This window comes from Tamandua tetradactyla, chromosome 13 (genome assembly GCF_023851605.1).
Source record: "Tamandua tetradactyla isolate mTamTet1 chromosome 13, mTamTet1.pri, whole genome shotgun sequence".
In the NCBI taxonomy this organism is placed as follows: domain Eukaryota; kingdom Metazoa; phylum Chordata; class Mammalia; order Pilosa; family Myrmecophagidae; genus Tamandua; species Tamandua tetradactyla.
The window spans coordinates 2,639,605-2,654,071 of NC_135339.1; the positions used below are offsets into that span (position 1 = coordinate 2,639,605).

Sequence of the window (14,467 nt, forward strand, 5' to 3'; positions counted from 1 at the left end):
CCATGTAATATTCCACTGTGTCTGTGTACCACATTTTGTTTATCCACTAATTTGTTGATGGACATTTGGGTTGTTTCCAGCTTTTGGCTATTGTGACTAATGCTGCTGTAAACATTGGTGTACGAGTATCTGTTTGCAACCCTGTTTTCATTATCTTTGGGTATATACCTAAAACTGGGATTGCTGTGTCAAATGGTAATTCTATATTTAATTTTTTTGAGGAACTGCAATATTGCTTTCTACAGTGGCTGGACCATTTTTTACATTCTCACCACTTTTTAAAATAATCTTTGTAGGTGTTGAAGTGGTATCTCTGTGTGAACTTAGTTTACATTTCCCTATGGCTAATTATGATGTGCACTTTTTGTGTTTTCATGGACATATGTATATCCTCTTTGAATCTGTTCAAGACCTTTGCTGATTTTTAAAATTGTGTTCTTTGTCTGTTTGTTGTTGAGTTTATGAGTTCTTTATATACTCTGCATATGAAATCCTTTTCCAATATATGGTTTGAAACTATTTTCTCCCATTCTTTAGGTTGTCTTTTCACAGTCTTGATAATTTCCATGTATGCACAAAGTTTTTTAATTTTGATGAAACCAGGTTGTTTCTTTTTTTGTTTGTGCTTTTGGTGTCAAATCTAGGAATTAGTTGCCAAATTCCAGGTCGTGAAGATTTGCCTCTATGTTATCTCCTAAGAATGTTATAGTTTTAGCTCATTTATTTAGGTCCTTGATGCATTTTGAGTTGATTTTTGGATATGGTATCTAACTTCATTCTTCTGCATGTGGGCATCCAGTTTTCCCAGTACCATTTGTTGAAGGAGCTTCTTTCCTCACTGCATGGCCTTAGCACCCTTGTCAAAAACCATTTGTCCTTACACGTGTGGATCCATTTATGGACTCACACTGCTGTCCTGCTGATGTGTGTCTGTCTGTTGAACTTTTTGAACATATGGAATACAATTAAAATACCTGTTTTAAAATCCTTTTCTATGAGTTCTGATATCTGCATCAGTTCCAGGTCAGTTTCAGTTGACAGTTCCAGGTTAGTTTCAATTGATGGAATTTTGTCCTCAGTGTAGGTCATATTTTTCTGGGTTGTTTTTTGTGGTCTTCTTTTTTTTTTTTTGCACATCTGGTTTGAATGTCAGATATTATGAATTTTACCTTGTAGGTACTGGGTATTTTTATATTCCTATAAATATTCTTGAGGTTTTTTGTGTGACACAGTTCAGTTACTTGGAAACAATCTGATCCTTTAAAGCCTTGCTTTTAAGGTTTGAAAGGTGGGCCCAGAGCCATGTTTAGTCTAGAGCTAATTATTTCCTATTCCCTGAGGCAAGACCCTTCTGAGTACTCTAATCAGTGCCTTGTGAACTTTGAGATTTTCCTGTCTGGTTGAAGCATGCACTGTTTTTGGCCCTGTGTGAATGCTGGATTCTTTGTCTTCGTATTTTGAGAGTGGTTCTTTCCTTAGCTTCACTTAGTTTCCTCACATGCATGCACTGATCAGTACTCTGCTCAATATCCAAAAGGTACCCCTTCAGGCTCTGGCATTCTCTCTCTGTGCAACTCTCCCTTCTGGTACTCCGTGCTTTGAACCCTGACTGTCTTGATCTCCTTGAACTGTCAGCTCCCTCTTACTAGCTCAGGGTGTCCTGCCTTGCTTTGGCTCCCCTTCCTGTGCCTGGAAACAAAGGCAGTAATCTGGGCAGTCATTTATTTCTTGTCTCTTCAGGGATCACTGTTCTTTGTTACCTTATGTTCCGTGTCTTGTGAAAACCATTATTTCTTATGTTTTGTGGGTTTTTTTGAGTTTGTTTGTTTTTGATTGTTTCTGACAGGACTGTAAATTCAGTCCCTGTTACTCCATCTCAGCTGTAAGTGGAAGTAGCTGTTGCCTGTTTTAGAGAGTTCGAATTCATGAATTCATTCAGAGATCTCTGAGTTTGTATAACATTTTCTTTTCCCATCATCACAGTATCTGTTTCTCTTCTCAAAACACTCAGTATCTGCTGTTTGTGCTTAGGCAATTCATTAGGAGTAACTCTGGGCTGTGAATGAATCTTATTTATGAATACAAACACATTTACATAGAATGAGGGCAATCATGGTGTTAGAGCAGAAAAATGGATGATTCCTCTAATACTCTTAACATATTCAGAGCTGTCATAATCTAGTTTAGGATGTGGTCAAAGGGTTTTCTCCAAGAACTGGGCAAGTAAGATTTTAATTAGTCTATTTTAACAACTACTGAGCTATGTAACTAATATTTATATTCTAAATAAGTACAGCAACCTTACTTTCATTTCACTATAAAAATATGCAACTATAATGTAAGATAGCACGTAAAAGATCTCAAAACCTGTATTTTGTTAAGAGAGCAAAAAGATAGAAGACCTTAGCTTTAATGCTACCACTTACTTAAGTTATGTAACCTTAAGTCTTTTCATTTCTGAGCCTGGTTTCCCTTTTTACAAAATGAAAACAATGCCAGCTCTATTCTGTAAGGATGGCATGGAATATATGTAAAAGTGCTCTGTAAAACCAGTGTTCTTCAAAACTTTGGGACCACAACCATAAAGAAATACATTTTGTGGGGAGAGCTCATACATATACACATAAGATTGTTGCACAAAACTTATTCTGTGTCATACACGGTGATATTTTCTGTTCTGTTTCATTGAAAAAAAATGTTAGTAGTGATCCATTAGTGAACCATATCTGACAGTTTAAAATATATTGCCTGTATAATGAAAAAACCTTGAAGTACCATGTTCATAAAACATAGTAGTAGTTACATTTCATACTGTTAGTTCTGTTATCAAATTTCAATTAAAAATTTAGAAATAATAAAGGTTAAGTATGTTTATCTTTATTAATAGTTATATAAGATTACAAAAATTTTTTTTCAGTTTTAGCCTTTCTTTTCCCTAAGAACTTTTAAATAATCCAATTAAAGTGATCTCTTATGCTCAGGGTTATAGTTTTGTGGCATGATAAAATCCTGGAACTGATATGAGCTTCTCATCCTTATTTTTTAATTAGATAATATTTCTTGAAACTGAAATTTGTGCCTATTTTTTCCTACATCACTTAAAAATAAAGCAAGATTTACAATCTGACATATATAATCTAACTGTGGTAAATTAAAATTTCCAGATATCTTGGATCTTATTTGGTTTACTAAAATAATAAATGGCTAAGGCTTTACTAGTAAAGTCCCTTATTGTGTCTTGCTAGCCATATGAAGTTTGAATCCATCAGACATTTCATACAGACTTATGCCACACACACAAAAATGACGCCTTGGAGTATTTTCCACAGAAGGCATCTGGGCTTTCCTAATCATGGGAAAGTGTCTAGGAATGATGTTCTCTAATAATCTTCTTCCATAGGTTCTGCTATGCTGGTGGAAGCGATCTCTAGCAAAAGCCTGCTGTGGTATCACATATCCTTATTGACAAACACATACAAGAATGGAGTTCTCTCTCCAGCAGAGTCCTCCCAAGCTTCCTTTATCCAAGTTTAACCTTTTCTATTTCTAGAGTTAAAAATCCTTAATTTAGAAAGAGACACGTAAGTGCTCACACAATTGTCATGAAAGATATCAGGTAATTTTGTAAATGTATAAACAGTTTTTGAATTTTTTTCTTCTGCATATAAACATGACTAAAACATTCATGTTTTTCTTCATATAGACTCCAAACCTTTCCAGACCTCAGGAAATCTGTTGCTTTTGTAATACAGTGGAAAGAATTATGTGATCTAATGCTCAAATAATCCAATGGAGGGCTTTGGATATAAAAATGTTTCTTAATGTATTTTCCAGATGTCTTTGACCTTTTGAAATGTTTTTACCCCTAGTTAACTTTAAGGCCTCTTGCGTTGGCAGAGTTGAAGCCTAGAACTTAGTAAACTAGAACACTTAGCTTGAATACACTGGAAGAAAATATATCTCCACTAACCCATTATTAATAGAACAAAAGCAGTTTATAGAAACTCAGTTTCTAAATGGTCATATGCTACAGTTGGAAGATGGCATGTTAATTAAAATATGTTAATTTAAAGTTATAAGTGATATAATTTTTAAGTAATCAGAGAACAATAGAATCTATGGAATTCAAATATGCTGAACAATAATTTTAATGTTTCTTTGCTTTGGGAGATTATTGATGTGTAAACATGCTACTTAAAAGTATTTCATATCATATTTTGGTGTTTCATGAGATATTTTCTCAATACTTTCTCTCAATATTTACTGTCTCTTCTAAGTTGTGTAGCAGTCACATAGCTAGGTATACTGAATCTGCCAACAAAATTCTGATTAATTCTGATTTGTTTCTTTCAGAAAAGTCATCGCCCATATAATGGATTTTATCTGATTCTACAGATCAGATTGCTTTCTTCTGGATATCATAATAATATATGAAATATGCTTAATTTTTTATTTCTACAAGTAGTCATGACTGCTAAGGAAATAATTTATTTAAGATGCAGCAGAATTAGTTTTGGAACCTTTTATAGAGATCCTTGTTGTTTTTTTAATATTTGAAAACCTTTTACTAAAGGTATGAACAAGCAAAGAACTTACATCAGTAGGCAAGTGCACATTTAATAAGAATGCCTAGAAGAGGATCGATTCTTCAGACCCGGACCCATTGGCTGCTGTTGGGGCTCGCTTTACTCTGTAGTTTGGTATTATTTATGTACCTTTTGGAATGTGCCCCGCAGACTGATGGGAATGCTTCTCTTCCGGGTATCATTGGGGAGAATTATGGCAAAGAATATTATCAAGCCCTCCTACAGGAGCAAGAAGAACATTATCAAACCAGGGCAACCAGTCTGAAACGCCAAATTGCCCAACTAAAACAAGAATTACAAGAAATGAATGAGAAGATGAGGTTATTGCAAGAGAAAAAGAATGTGGGGGCTAATGGCATAGGCTTTCAAGGCAACAAGGAACAAGTGCCTAGTGATCTTTTAGAGTTTCTTCATTCCCAAATCGACAAAGCTGAAGTTAGCATTGGAGCCAAACTACCGAGTGAGTATGGAGTCATTCCCTTTGAAAGTTTTACCTTAATGAAGGTATTCCAATTGGAAATGGGTCTTACTCGGCATCCTGAGGAAAAGCCAGTTAGAAAAGACAAACGAGATGAATTGGTAGAAGTGATCGAAGCTGGCTTAGAGGTCATTAATAATCCTGATGAAGAGGATGAACAGGACGATGAGGATGGGCCCCTCGGAGAGAAACTGATATTTAATGAAAATGACTTCATAGAAGGTAATGTGAAAAATGTTTGGGTTTATAGTTATGTAATTATGACAAAATGCCAACATTTTATGCTGGCAATATGTTAGTCATTATTCAGACTCTTAAAACATTTAAAATTCTACCTACTTCATTCCTTCAAGAATTTGAAATGGCTTTTTTAGGAAAAATTATAGTAAGATCATAGCTGAATAGAGAATAAGGCCCATGTAGGTATAATAAATCTGACTCTAGAGAAATACTACTGAAGTCGAAGCTCAGCTGGAGCAATATTCTGGCTTTCATAGGCCAGCTATAGATTTGCATTCCTCTCTTATTTGGTCTTGGTGGTCTTTTTATGTTTTAAAGATATATGACATAAAGGTCAAAATTTATAAAACATTTGATAAAGGAAGGAAAAGAAGTAGTCTAGTAGATTAGTGGTCATTCTCCACTTTGGAGGAAAGAAGCAGGAAGCACATATCAGAACATCAGGAAGGCATATAGAGTTTTGAAAAACATTTTCAGTATTTGGAAAATTAGGGAAATATCTATTTTCCTAATGACAAGTTACCGAAAGGGCATGTGGCTTTTCTTTATCAAGGTGGGGCATGAATCTTTGATCAAATGTATTTGAGCATTGCAATGCATTTCAAATGTTTGTTGATTGACATAAACCAGAATAATTGGAGATTTCTATCCATATCCACCCTAATACCCCTTGCTGGGTATTTCATTGCAGGCTTAAAATCATTCTTAAACGTTCTCTTTGCTTGATTCTGTGAACAGCATACCACATGTAGGTTTTGTTGACCCCAAATCATCATGAACATCACTCACTGTACTATATAATACATTGAGGTCTTTGGAGCCCTAGACTGGCAGTGGGAGAGGAAGTACAGTGTGCTTTTCTTTGGCATTTTAGCTGTCTTCTACCTGTGCCGCCCCTTTTTTTCTGCTATCACTTCCTGTCATATTTGATGGATTGCTTCTCTTGAAACTCTTCTGAATTTTCTGCAGGTTCAGCTTTTTGGTCTTTCTCTCTGTTTTGCAGCTTACGGCAGTATTGAAAGCTGCAGAGGAAATAAGATAACTAACTAATGTATAAAATGTCATTACATTAGCTCTACCTAAAAAGAAAACAGGCTAAGCCAGTTTTATGTTCAGCAACTTCTGTTTATCTTATAAATCTCCTTGGATTCTCTCAGTTATGGGAACATATTCTGTCCCTTACTTTTCCTCCACTGTGCCTTCCCCCACCCTCTACCCACCCCTTTCTCTCCCCACCAAAAAATTACATACAGCAATTAAACAGCCCCTTTTCATCTTCCAGGATGTGGCTCAGATGTCTCTTCCAGGAAGTCACCTCTAGCCATGCCAGTCAGAGATAGCAGTGTTTCCTGTGTGCTTTTGTAGCCCTTTCCCCTTGGTTTCCCCTCTCATAGCTTGTGTGGTTGTATGGAATTGCCCATTTCCTGGTTTGTAGTTCCTACTAGACTCTTAAGCCTCAGGAGGGTCTAGACCAAGTCTATCTTGGTCACCAGTTTATTCCCAGATATTGTTGAAGTGGCTCACAAGTCTAACCTTCTCTTTCTTGAGTGTCACACTTAAAAGTCAGATTGCCCAGTTAAGTGGACTTCTGAGCTTTTCTCCCAAAGACATCTCAAATCATTGTGCTTCTTTATTAATTTTTCTTTGTCTGACTTCACACTATTTGGGGTGTGTATGTTTGTATGTCATAAACTACATGGCTATTATTTATTTTTCTCTCTCCCTCACTAGACTGATCCTCATAATCAGGACCATCTAGCCTTCTGTATATCACTAGCAATGGACAAGAAAGCACTCAATTCATTTTTGTTTAAACTGAGTTGTGTAAGTTTTGACTCCTGGATCCAGAATTTAATATAGAAGTAGTTTTTTACCTTTATAATATGGCTACTGTGTTAATAGGTTCTAGTATTTTAAAAATAAACTCTTAGGTAAATAGGAATAATCGTCATTGGGAGCATATTTTATGGATTGAATAACCACAAAGCAGAGTAGTGAACATTTTTTGACCTCCTTTATTTTTAAAGAAATACTTGTTACTGACTGTTCAATGGTGATAAATATTTTCACAAATAGATTAAAAAATAATCTGTAGGTTTGGTTAACACTTTGATCTTTGACTAAGTACAATCAACTTCCCACTGATTTTGTAAACTTTGACATGGAGCCCTCTTTGTTCCTAACTCTTTCCTTTAGGTTATTATCGCACCGAGAGAGATAAGGGCACACAGTATGAACTCTTTTTTAAGAAAGCAGACCTTATGGACTATAGACATGTGACCCTCTTCCGCCCTTTTGGACCTCTCATGAAAGTAAAGAGTGAAATGATTGACATTTCTAGATCAATTATTAATATCATTGTGCCACTTGCTGAAAGAACTGAAGCATTTGCCCAGTTTATGCAGAACTTCAGGTAACTGTCAGGATTTAACGATTTGGCTCAGCTCTCTTAAAACTCACATCATTGGGTATAAGTACTTAGAATTACAGAATAATTTTATAGGCTTTAGGGTAACTTCTTTATTTTTTTATATTCTCTTTTATCTTAAAGCATGTTGTGTATATTGACAGTTTGAACTGTGAAATAAATTGAGGATGAGAACTGTTAGAAATTAAATTTGTTGGTCTTTATAATTGTACATGAATTCATTTTAGGACAAGTTGAATTTTTAAAAATCAACATTATTGAGGCATAATTTACGTACGGTAGAATACACATATTTTAAATACAGTTTTCATCACTTTTGGCAAATGCTTATACTCACATATTCACCATCCCATTCAAATAATGGAGCATTGCTCATTCCCTTGACAGCAAGTTGAGCTTTAAAATTGAAATAAAGTTTAGAAATAAATGCATTCAACTAAAAATAAGAGAAGGTTATCCCATCTTGGGAAACAGAGACAGAACAATTTTATAAAGAATTTTTTTCTTTTTTTGTCAATTCATTTGGATATTTTAGAATACTGAAGTGTTAAAGAGTTGATAACTAAGAATTAATGTTAACATAACTATTTGAGGAAGGTATTACTTTCATGCTTTAACAATTGCCATGTTTTAAATTCTTTTAGATGTTTAAAGATAAACAAAACTTGATTTTTCATTAATGTTTTTCAAGTGACCATTTGTATTTGTGTTATAAATGTTGTTGTAGACTAGTATAATATGCTAATTTTAATGCTTTATAATCCTAATCTTTATTCTCATATTGAAATTTTTGGATTTAAGAGGTTAGGTAACCCTATTTTTTAGCAAAATATCAAGAAATCATGCTTCTAAATTAGTTTTATCTTGTTTCACCTTGTGTGAGACCTGATTTTCTAAAGCATTTTTTGATTGCCTTTCTTGGAATTGCTTTCAGGGGCTATTTTAATCTTTACATTTAAGTAATCTCAGTCATGGCAAGTCTTTATTCTTTGAGGATAGATATAATTTCTGAAATGAGTCTGTTGACAAAGTAACTCTTCATCCACAACTTAAATATTTATGTATTTGTTTCTGAACATAATCAGCTTCTAAAGGCAATACCAAAGCAAAAGTTCCAAAAATTATTTGAAACATGACAATATTAATGGAATACTTCTTTTGTCCTCTGAGGGTTGCACTTACTGAGACTTAGAATTGAGACATATTACTGCTTTTATATTTTCTTAAAGCTTTGCTGTGGTTGTTTTCTCAGTGAGTCACTACCTCATTAATATTCTCATTTAAGCTTCATGTGATTGCTTTCTGAATGAATAGTGCCTTACATATTTTCTTGAATGAACTTTGTTCTTTAATTCTGTTAGGGATGTATGCATTCATCAGGACAAGAGGATTCACCTCACAGTGGTGTATTTTGGTAAAGAAGGACTATCTAAAGTCAAGTCTATCCTAGAATCTGTTGCAAGGTTGGTAAGCCATATCCACATTGAGTCCTTAATGTATAACATTAAAACAATGAGAATTTCAGGTATTTAATAAGTTAATAATTTTGAATAGCTGCTATTTAACAGTTGACTGAGCATTTGTGTGGTGGTGGTGATCAGTTCCTCGTTTCACATGCAACCCTCAATGACTTACGTGCCCTTAAACTTTTAGCAGCCTATCTGAAATGATCAGGACGCTCTCACTTTATGACCCACCCACTTTTTATATATTTGCCTCCATTTATTGTTACTTCATTGCCTTCTGATGAACTCCTTCCCATTTTATAAATCTAATCCCTTCTCTTTGATTATATCCTCTCCTGAGTTTGCCTCTTCCTTATTGTCTTTCTTCCCCAAGTTCTGTATCCTTCTTTCCCCAAGCTCCTCCCTCTCACACTGCAAATAATGCTCAAGTCTCCTATATCTTTAAGAAACCCCTGCCTGACTCTCCAGTATCCAGAAGTGATTGTTAGGTTTCTGTCCTTTCATAGCAAAACCTCCCAGAATGGTGGTTCTGTAACCCAGCAATTAATACAGTACCTGGCACATAGTAGGCCTTCACATATTTGAATGAATGAATAAATTAGTCATTATTTAATACTTACTTATTACTTCTGGAGCTTCTCAGCCTTTTATTCTCTAAATTATAGGCCCAAAGTTATGACCTAACTACCAAACTCAGCCTTTTCTTTTTGATCTCATTATTTGCATAGGATCCCTACCCAGTGCTTCCTTCTTAATACGTTTTGGGACTTTTGTAACATGTAAGTGTTTTATAATTGTAAATATGCTGTAATGTAAAATACTAGGCTGAATTGCTCTTTCTGACTACTTCAACTCTGTATCCTTTACTTGCTTCTTTACCAGTCTACTAGTTGTGACCATTCCCTAAGATTCCCTGTTTGACAGGCTGTTCTTGAATTATCCAACTAATACTCTTTGAGACCCACCTGCTATATTCCAGGTACACTATAGAGTTTTACTGGGGTGCTAGAAAGAAAACTGGACACTGATTAATGAGATGCAGTCCCTGCCTTAAAGAGACCTTCTCAGCACTGATATATAAACTAAACACAGTGCTTCCTTCTTCCTTCCCTTATACCAGCTCCTCTTCCTGGTAGCCCTTCTGTTAGGTCAGAGGGAGACCATTCTCAGGATCCCTGAGCTTGACATCACATTTGAGCATTAGAGTATTTTTCTCATTCTTTATCATATATCCTAATTAGTCAGTTCTTTCCTACATCCTAGGACCTCTCCTCAGTCTCTTCCTTGCTACTGCCACCACATAACCCAGGCTTTTTCTCTATTTCTTCCCTTCCTCTCCCTCCTTACCACTTTTGGATCACCTGCCAAGTGCCAAGCACTCACTTTTGTAGTACTGAAGTTGCCTTATGGCAAATGATGGAAGCCTACCTTAAACTTGCTTAAGAATATTGGATAGTCTTGAAAAATATTGGATTGCTCCCCAAATTAAAGGGATTGTTACAACCGAATTTGGGGAGAAAAACCGAAATAGCTTTTGCATCTCGAGACTTGAATACCATCAAAATCTCTTGTCGTCTTCTTGTCTGTTTTTCTCTGCATGTTGACCTCATTCTCCTATTGCAGATTGGCTTCTTCCACATGGTGAGGGATATGGCTGTTGGCGTCTCTGGGCTCACATCTTCTCAGCTATGCCATCAGAGAGGAAAGAGCTTTCTCCCAGCTCCAGTTGAGAAAATCCCAGGGAAGGACGTTTGCCCACTCTTGAGCCAATCACTATGGCCAGGTGGGGTGGGGCATTGTGATTGGCCCAGCTTGAGCCTGGTCTCCACTCCTAAGAAGTTACTGTGGTTGGGACAGGTAGCAAATGAGGGATGGTCTGTGATTGGGTACCTCCATTTGATGCTGGTGAGGGGGGTTGGTAATCAGCAGTGTCCCCAAAAGAAGGGAGAGATGTATATCCCTTAAGAAGGGGAGAGGGGTCCTACGCAAACACAGCATTTGGTTCCACTCCGTGTGCTTTTTGAGCTTTGCTCCCATCTCACCATTGCCCATTCTATCACATAAGTGTGATCTTCCTAAAATGTCACCTTTTGATTGGCTGTACCCTAGTGCAGTGGTTCTCCATCAACAAAGTCGAAGTCACCTGGAGGTGCCTGGGCCCCATCCCCAACATCTGATTCAGATGGTCTTGGGTAGGGCCTGGGAATTTGCGTTTTTAACACATTCTGAGAGGAGGCTAATGCTGTGGTTAGGGGACTTCACTGTGAGAACCACTGCCCTGGGGTAAAAACCTTGCTGATTCCTCTCTGCCTCTATGACTCTGACCAGATTCTTTAACCTTGCATGGGAGGAACTCAGGCTGACCTTTCTGGTTTTCTCTCAGTATTCCCATTTTAGGATTCCTCTCTTCCAATCTGATTTGTCCAGTCCTTTTTCTCAAATACTTTCTGCTTTCTTACCTTTTTGCCTTTGAAAACAATTAGAAAGTTTGACCTTTACACTCACCACTGAATTGGAGATTTTAACCAAGACATAACTCAAGTTCTACTTCTAACATCTTCTTTGACTACTTCAGACGAAAGCAGCCTATTTTGTCTGAACTGCTATTCATTCATTCATTCATTCATTCATTCAGCAGGTATTTATCCAACTCCTCCTCCTCTCATGGAGCTTATATTCCAGTTGTGAGAGACACTCGAATGAATATGTAATGTCTGGTTATATATTTATGGGAAAATAAAGCCAAATAAGGGGGCAGAGATTCAAGAGAAGGAGGTCAGAACCAGTGCTACCTCACACTTGGTAATCAGTATAGATCCCTCTGAGAAGGGAGCATTTGAGCTAAGACCTAAGGGTGTGAGGGAAGTGCGTTCTTCGTACATACATCATTCACGTGGAGTGCATTGTTGATGACCCAACATTATGGCTATTTTCCTATGTGTATATATCTGATCTCCCCAAGAGGCATTTAAGAACTTGAAGGGTACTGGCCATTCTTTCCTTTTTTACCTCACAGCACCAGCATGTTGCTCCAACTGTGGACATTTAGTGAAAATCTGCCTTTGGTGATGATAATATATGTGAAGCTGATGATTTCCTTTCCCTGTTTGAATGTAGAACTAATATCATAAAAATATTTGAAGTATAAAATGTATTTTGTAAGTTGTTTTGCTGTTAAAATTTAAGTGGGACTTATCATTTGGTATATGTGCTTTCCTCGTAGTGAGTCTGATTTTCAAAATTACACGTTGGTCTCATTGAATGAAGAATTTAATCGTGGACGAGGACTAAATGTGGGTGCCCGAGCTTGGGACAAGGGAGAAGTCCTGATGTTTTTTTGTGATGTAGATATATATTTCTCAGCCGAATTCCTCAACAGCTGCCGGTTAAATGCTGAACCAGGTACAGAAAACATTGGTCGATGAACTGAACTTAGACTTCAGAACAATGTCAGCATATCCAATATTTTGAATCAAGTTGATTCAATGGAAAAGAAGTTTTAATTAAAGCCTAGTTTGCTTTTATAAAGTTACATTAGGTGTAATTTATCCGGAATATTAAGTAGAAAATTGAAAATTTGTCCCTCTGAAGTCCATACCTCTTGTTCTTTTGGGACCAAATTCCAATAGCTGCATTTGAAATAAATAAGAAGGAATAAAAAGTGTGAAAATTGATCAAGAGGAAGCAGATGACCACAGAGAACATGCAGGGATAGTATGAAAATATGTGAAAGGCAGAGGTACTCAACCCAGACTTGAATTGCAACACATATATGCAGAAATCTAGATACATATGTTGCTTGATCAAAAGGACTATACATTCTTTAGTGATTTACTATACTTTGCTTTACTTTGCTCTATGTTGTAGATACTTCTTTGAAAAATGGATGAGCAAATGACATTTTTTAAAAAAATCAAATTTTATTTTAAATGTGAAAATAGCATTTTCTATATTAGAGAATCTCATAGAAAATGATTTTATATAACTTTATATCATACAAATTATTACCTTCTTATTAATCAGTTTGGTTAGAAATAGTAGTCAGGATCTGTCTGAAAGCCTGATGAGTAAATGAAGGTTTAGGCTTACTTTTATTATTCCAGACAGCATGAAATTTAAAATGTGGAAGTTAAAGGAAACAGGTATTTGCTCAATGTAAAATAAATGTTCTAATATCCAGATATAAAGTAGGTTTGCTTCTGGGGAATTGAGCTGCCCTTCCCTAAGTAGATTTAATGAAGATGGGACGAGCATCTGCTGGGCATCTTGTAATTAAAATGCTGCTATGTTATTTACATGGTGCTTCACAATTTACAGAGCATTTTAGATTATCATGTTTGGTTGAGGCCAGTCACAGAAAGAATTTCTCCATGGGGAGGTGGGCTAGCCCTTCAGTGCTAATGATAGGGTCCTCTTCTAATGACAAGTACATGGGTATTTTTAACCTTCACGACCTAATCCTTTCAACTATTCCAGATTTTAATTCAAATCTGTATGTAGTTCTATATTTTAATTATTCTCTACATATCTATTCATTGTACAGTGGGCTTGTCTCTTTCAAATGATTCTACTTGAGTAGATTTAACAGAAGTGTTTAAGTTTCTTGATACTTGTCAGAGGTTAACCTGTATCTATCACTGCTCATTAGATGAAGCAATGAGTAATAAATGGCTCACTTATGAATATCTAAAAATATTTTTTGAGAGAAAAATCGAAGGCAAAAAATGTATGGCCCACCCTGGAGTCTGTTTTCACCCTGTTCAATTGCAAAATTATAGATTACCTACTAATGTGTTAGAAAATCATGATCAAGGTCATCAAGTCCTTCAGTTATAACTGAAAATCAATTGTGTAATTGAGCATCTATTTTAATTTATAGGTAAAAAGGTGTTTTACCCCGTGGTGTTCAGTCTCTATAATCCTGCCATCGTTTACGCCAATCAGGATGTGCCGCCACCTGTGGAGCAACAGCTGGTAAGTCTTTGACATTGTCAGCAATGAGCTGTTTAAAGATGTTCCTTCGATTCCTTTACATTTGTTAAATAGGTCAAAAGCAGAGTTCCAATGAAAAACTGTATGATTACTATAATCTGCAGTTTCCTTTTCCCCCTAAAATGCTTTCATACTTATTATTTCAGAATTAAGTGACATTCTGGGAGAAAAAAAATCAAGGCCGTGAAGAAAAGCCTACTGTTCCAGAAATGTGGAAATTTTGCAGTTATGTATGCCAGCTAAAAAAAAAAATTTTAATTTTACAAAACTCTCCTAA

General features: G+C 36.0%; 1 protein-coding gene across 8 annotated transcripts in view; it reads left to right on the forward strand.

Moving 5' to 3' along the window:
* Positions 1–14,467, forward strand: part of CSGALNACT2 (chondroitin sulfate N-acetylgalactosaminyltransferase 2) — a 92,125-nt gene that overhangs the window by 21,465 nt on the left and 56,193 nt on the right. For 6 of the 8 annotated variants that reach the window (XR_013161325.1, XM_077124524.1, XM_077124525.1 and 3 more), the window contains exons 2-6: positions 4,354–5,286; positions 7,501–7,717; positions 9,094–9,195; positions 12,422–12,600; positions 14,078–14,172. Coding sequence is in view for 6 of the 8 variants with exons in the window: in XM_077124524.1 (XP_076980639.1) it covers positions 4,626–5,286; positions 7,501–7,717; positions 9,094–9,195; positions 12,422–12,600; positions 14,078–14,172 (1,254 nt within the window). In the remaining 2 variants the exon portion in view is untranslated. Of the gene's footprint in view, positions 1–4,353; positions 5,287–7,500; positions 7,718–9,093; positions 9,196–10,821; positions 10,982–12,421; positions 12,601–14,077; positions 14,173–14,467 lie in introns of those variants that run through there. The other 2 variants (XR_013161326.1, XM_077124527.1) reach the window with 2 other exon arrangements.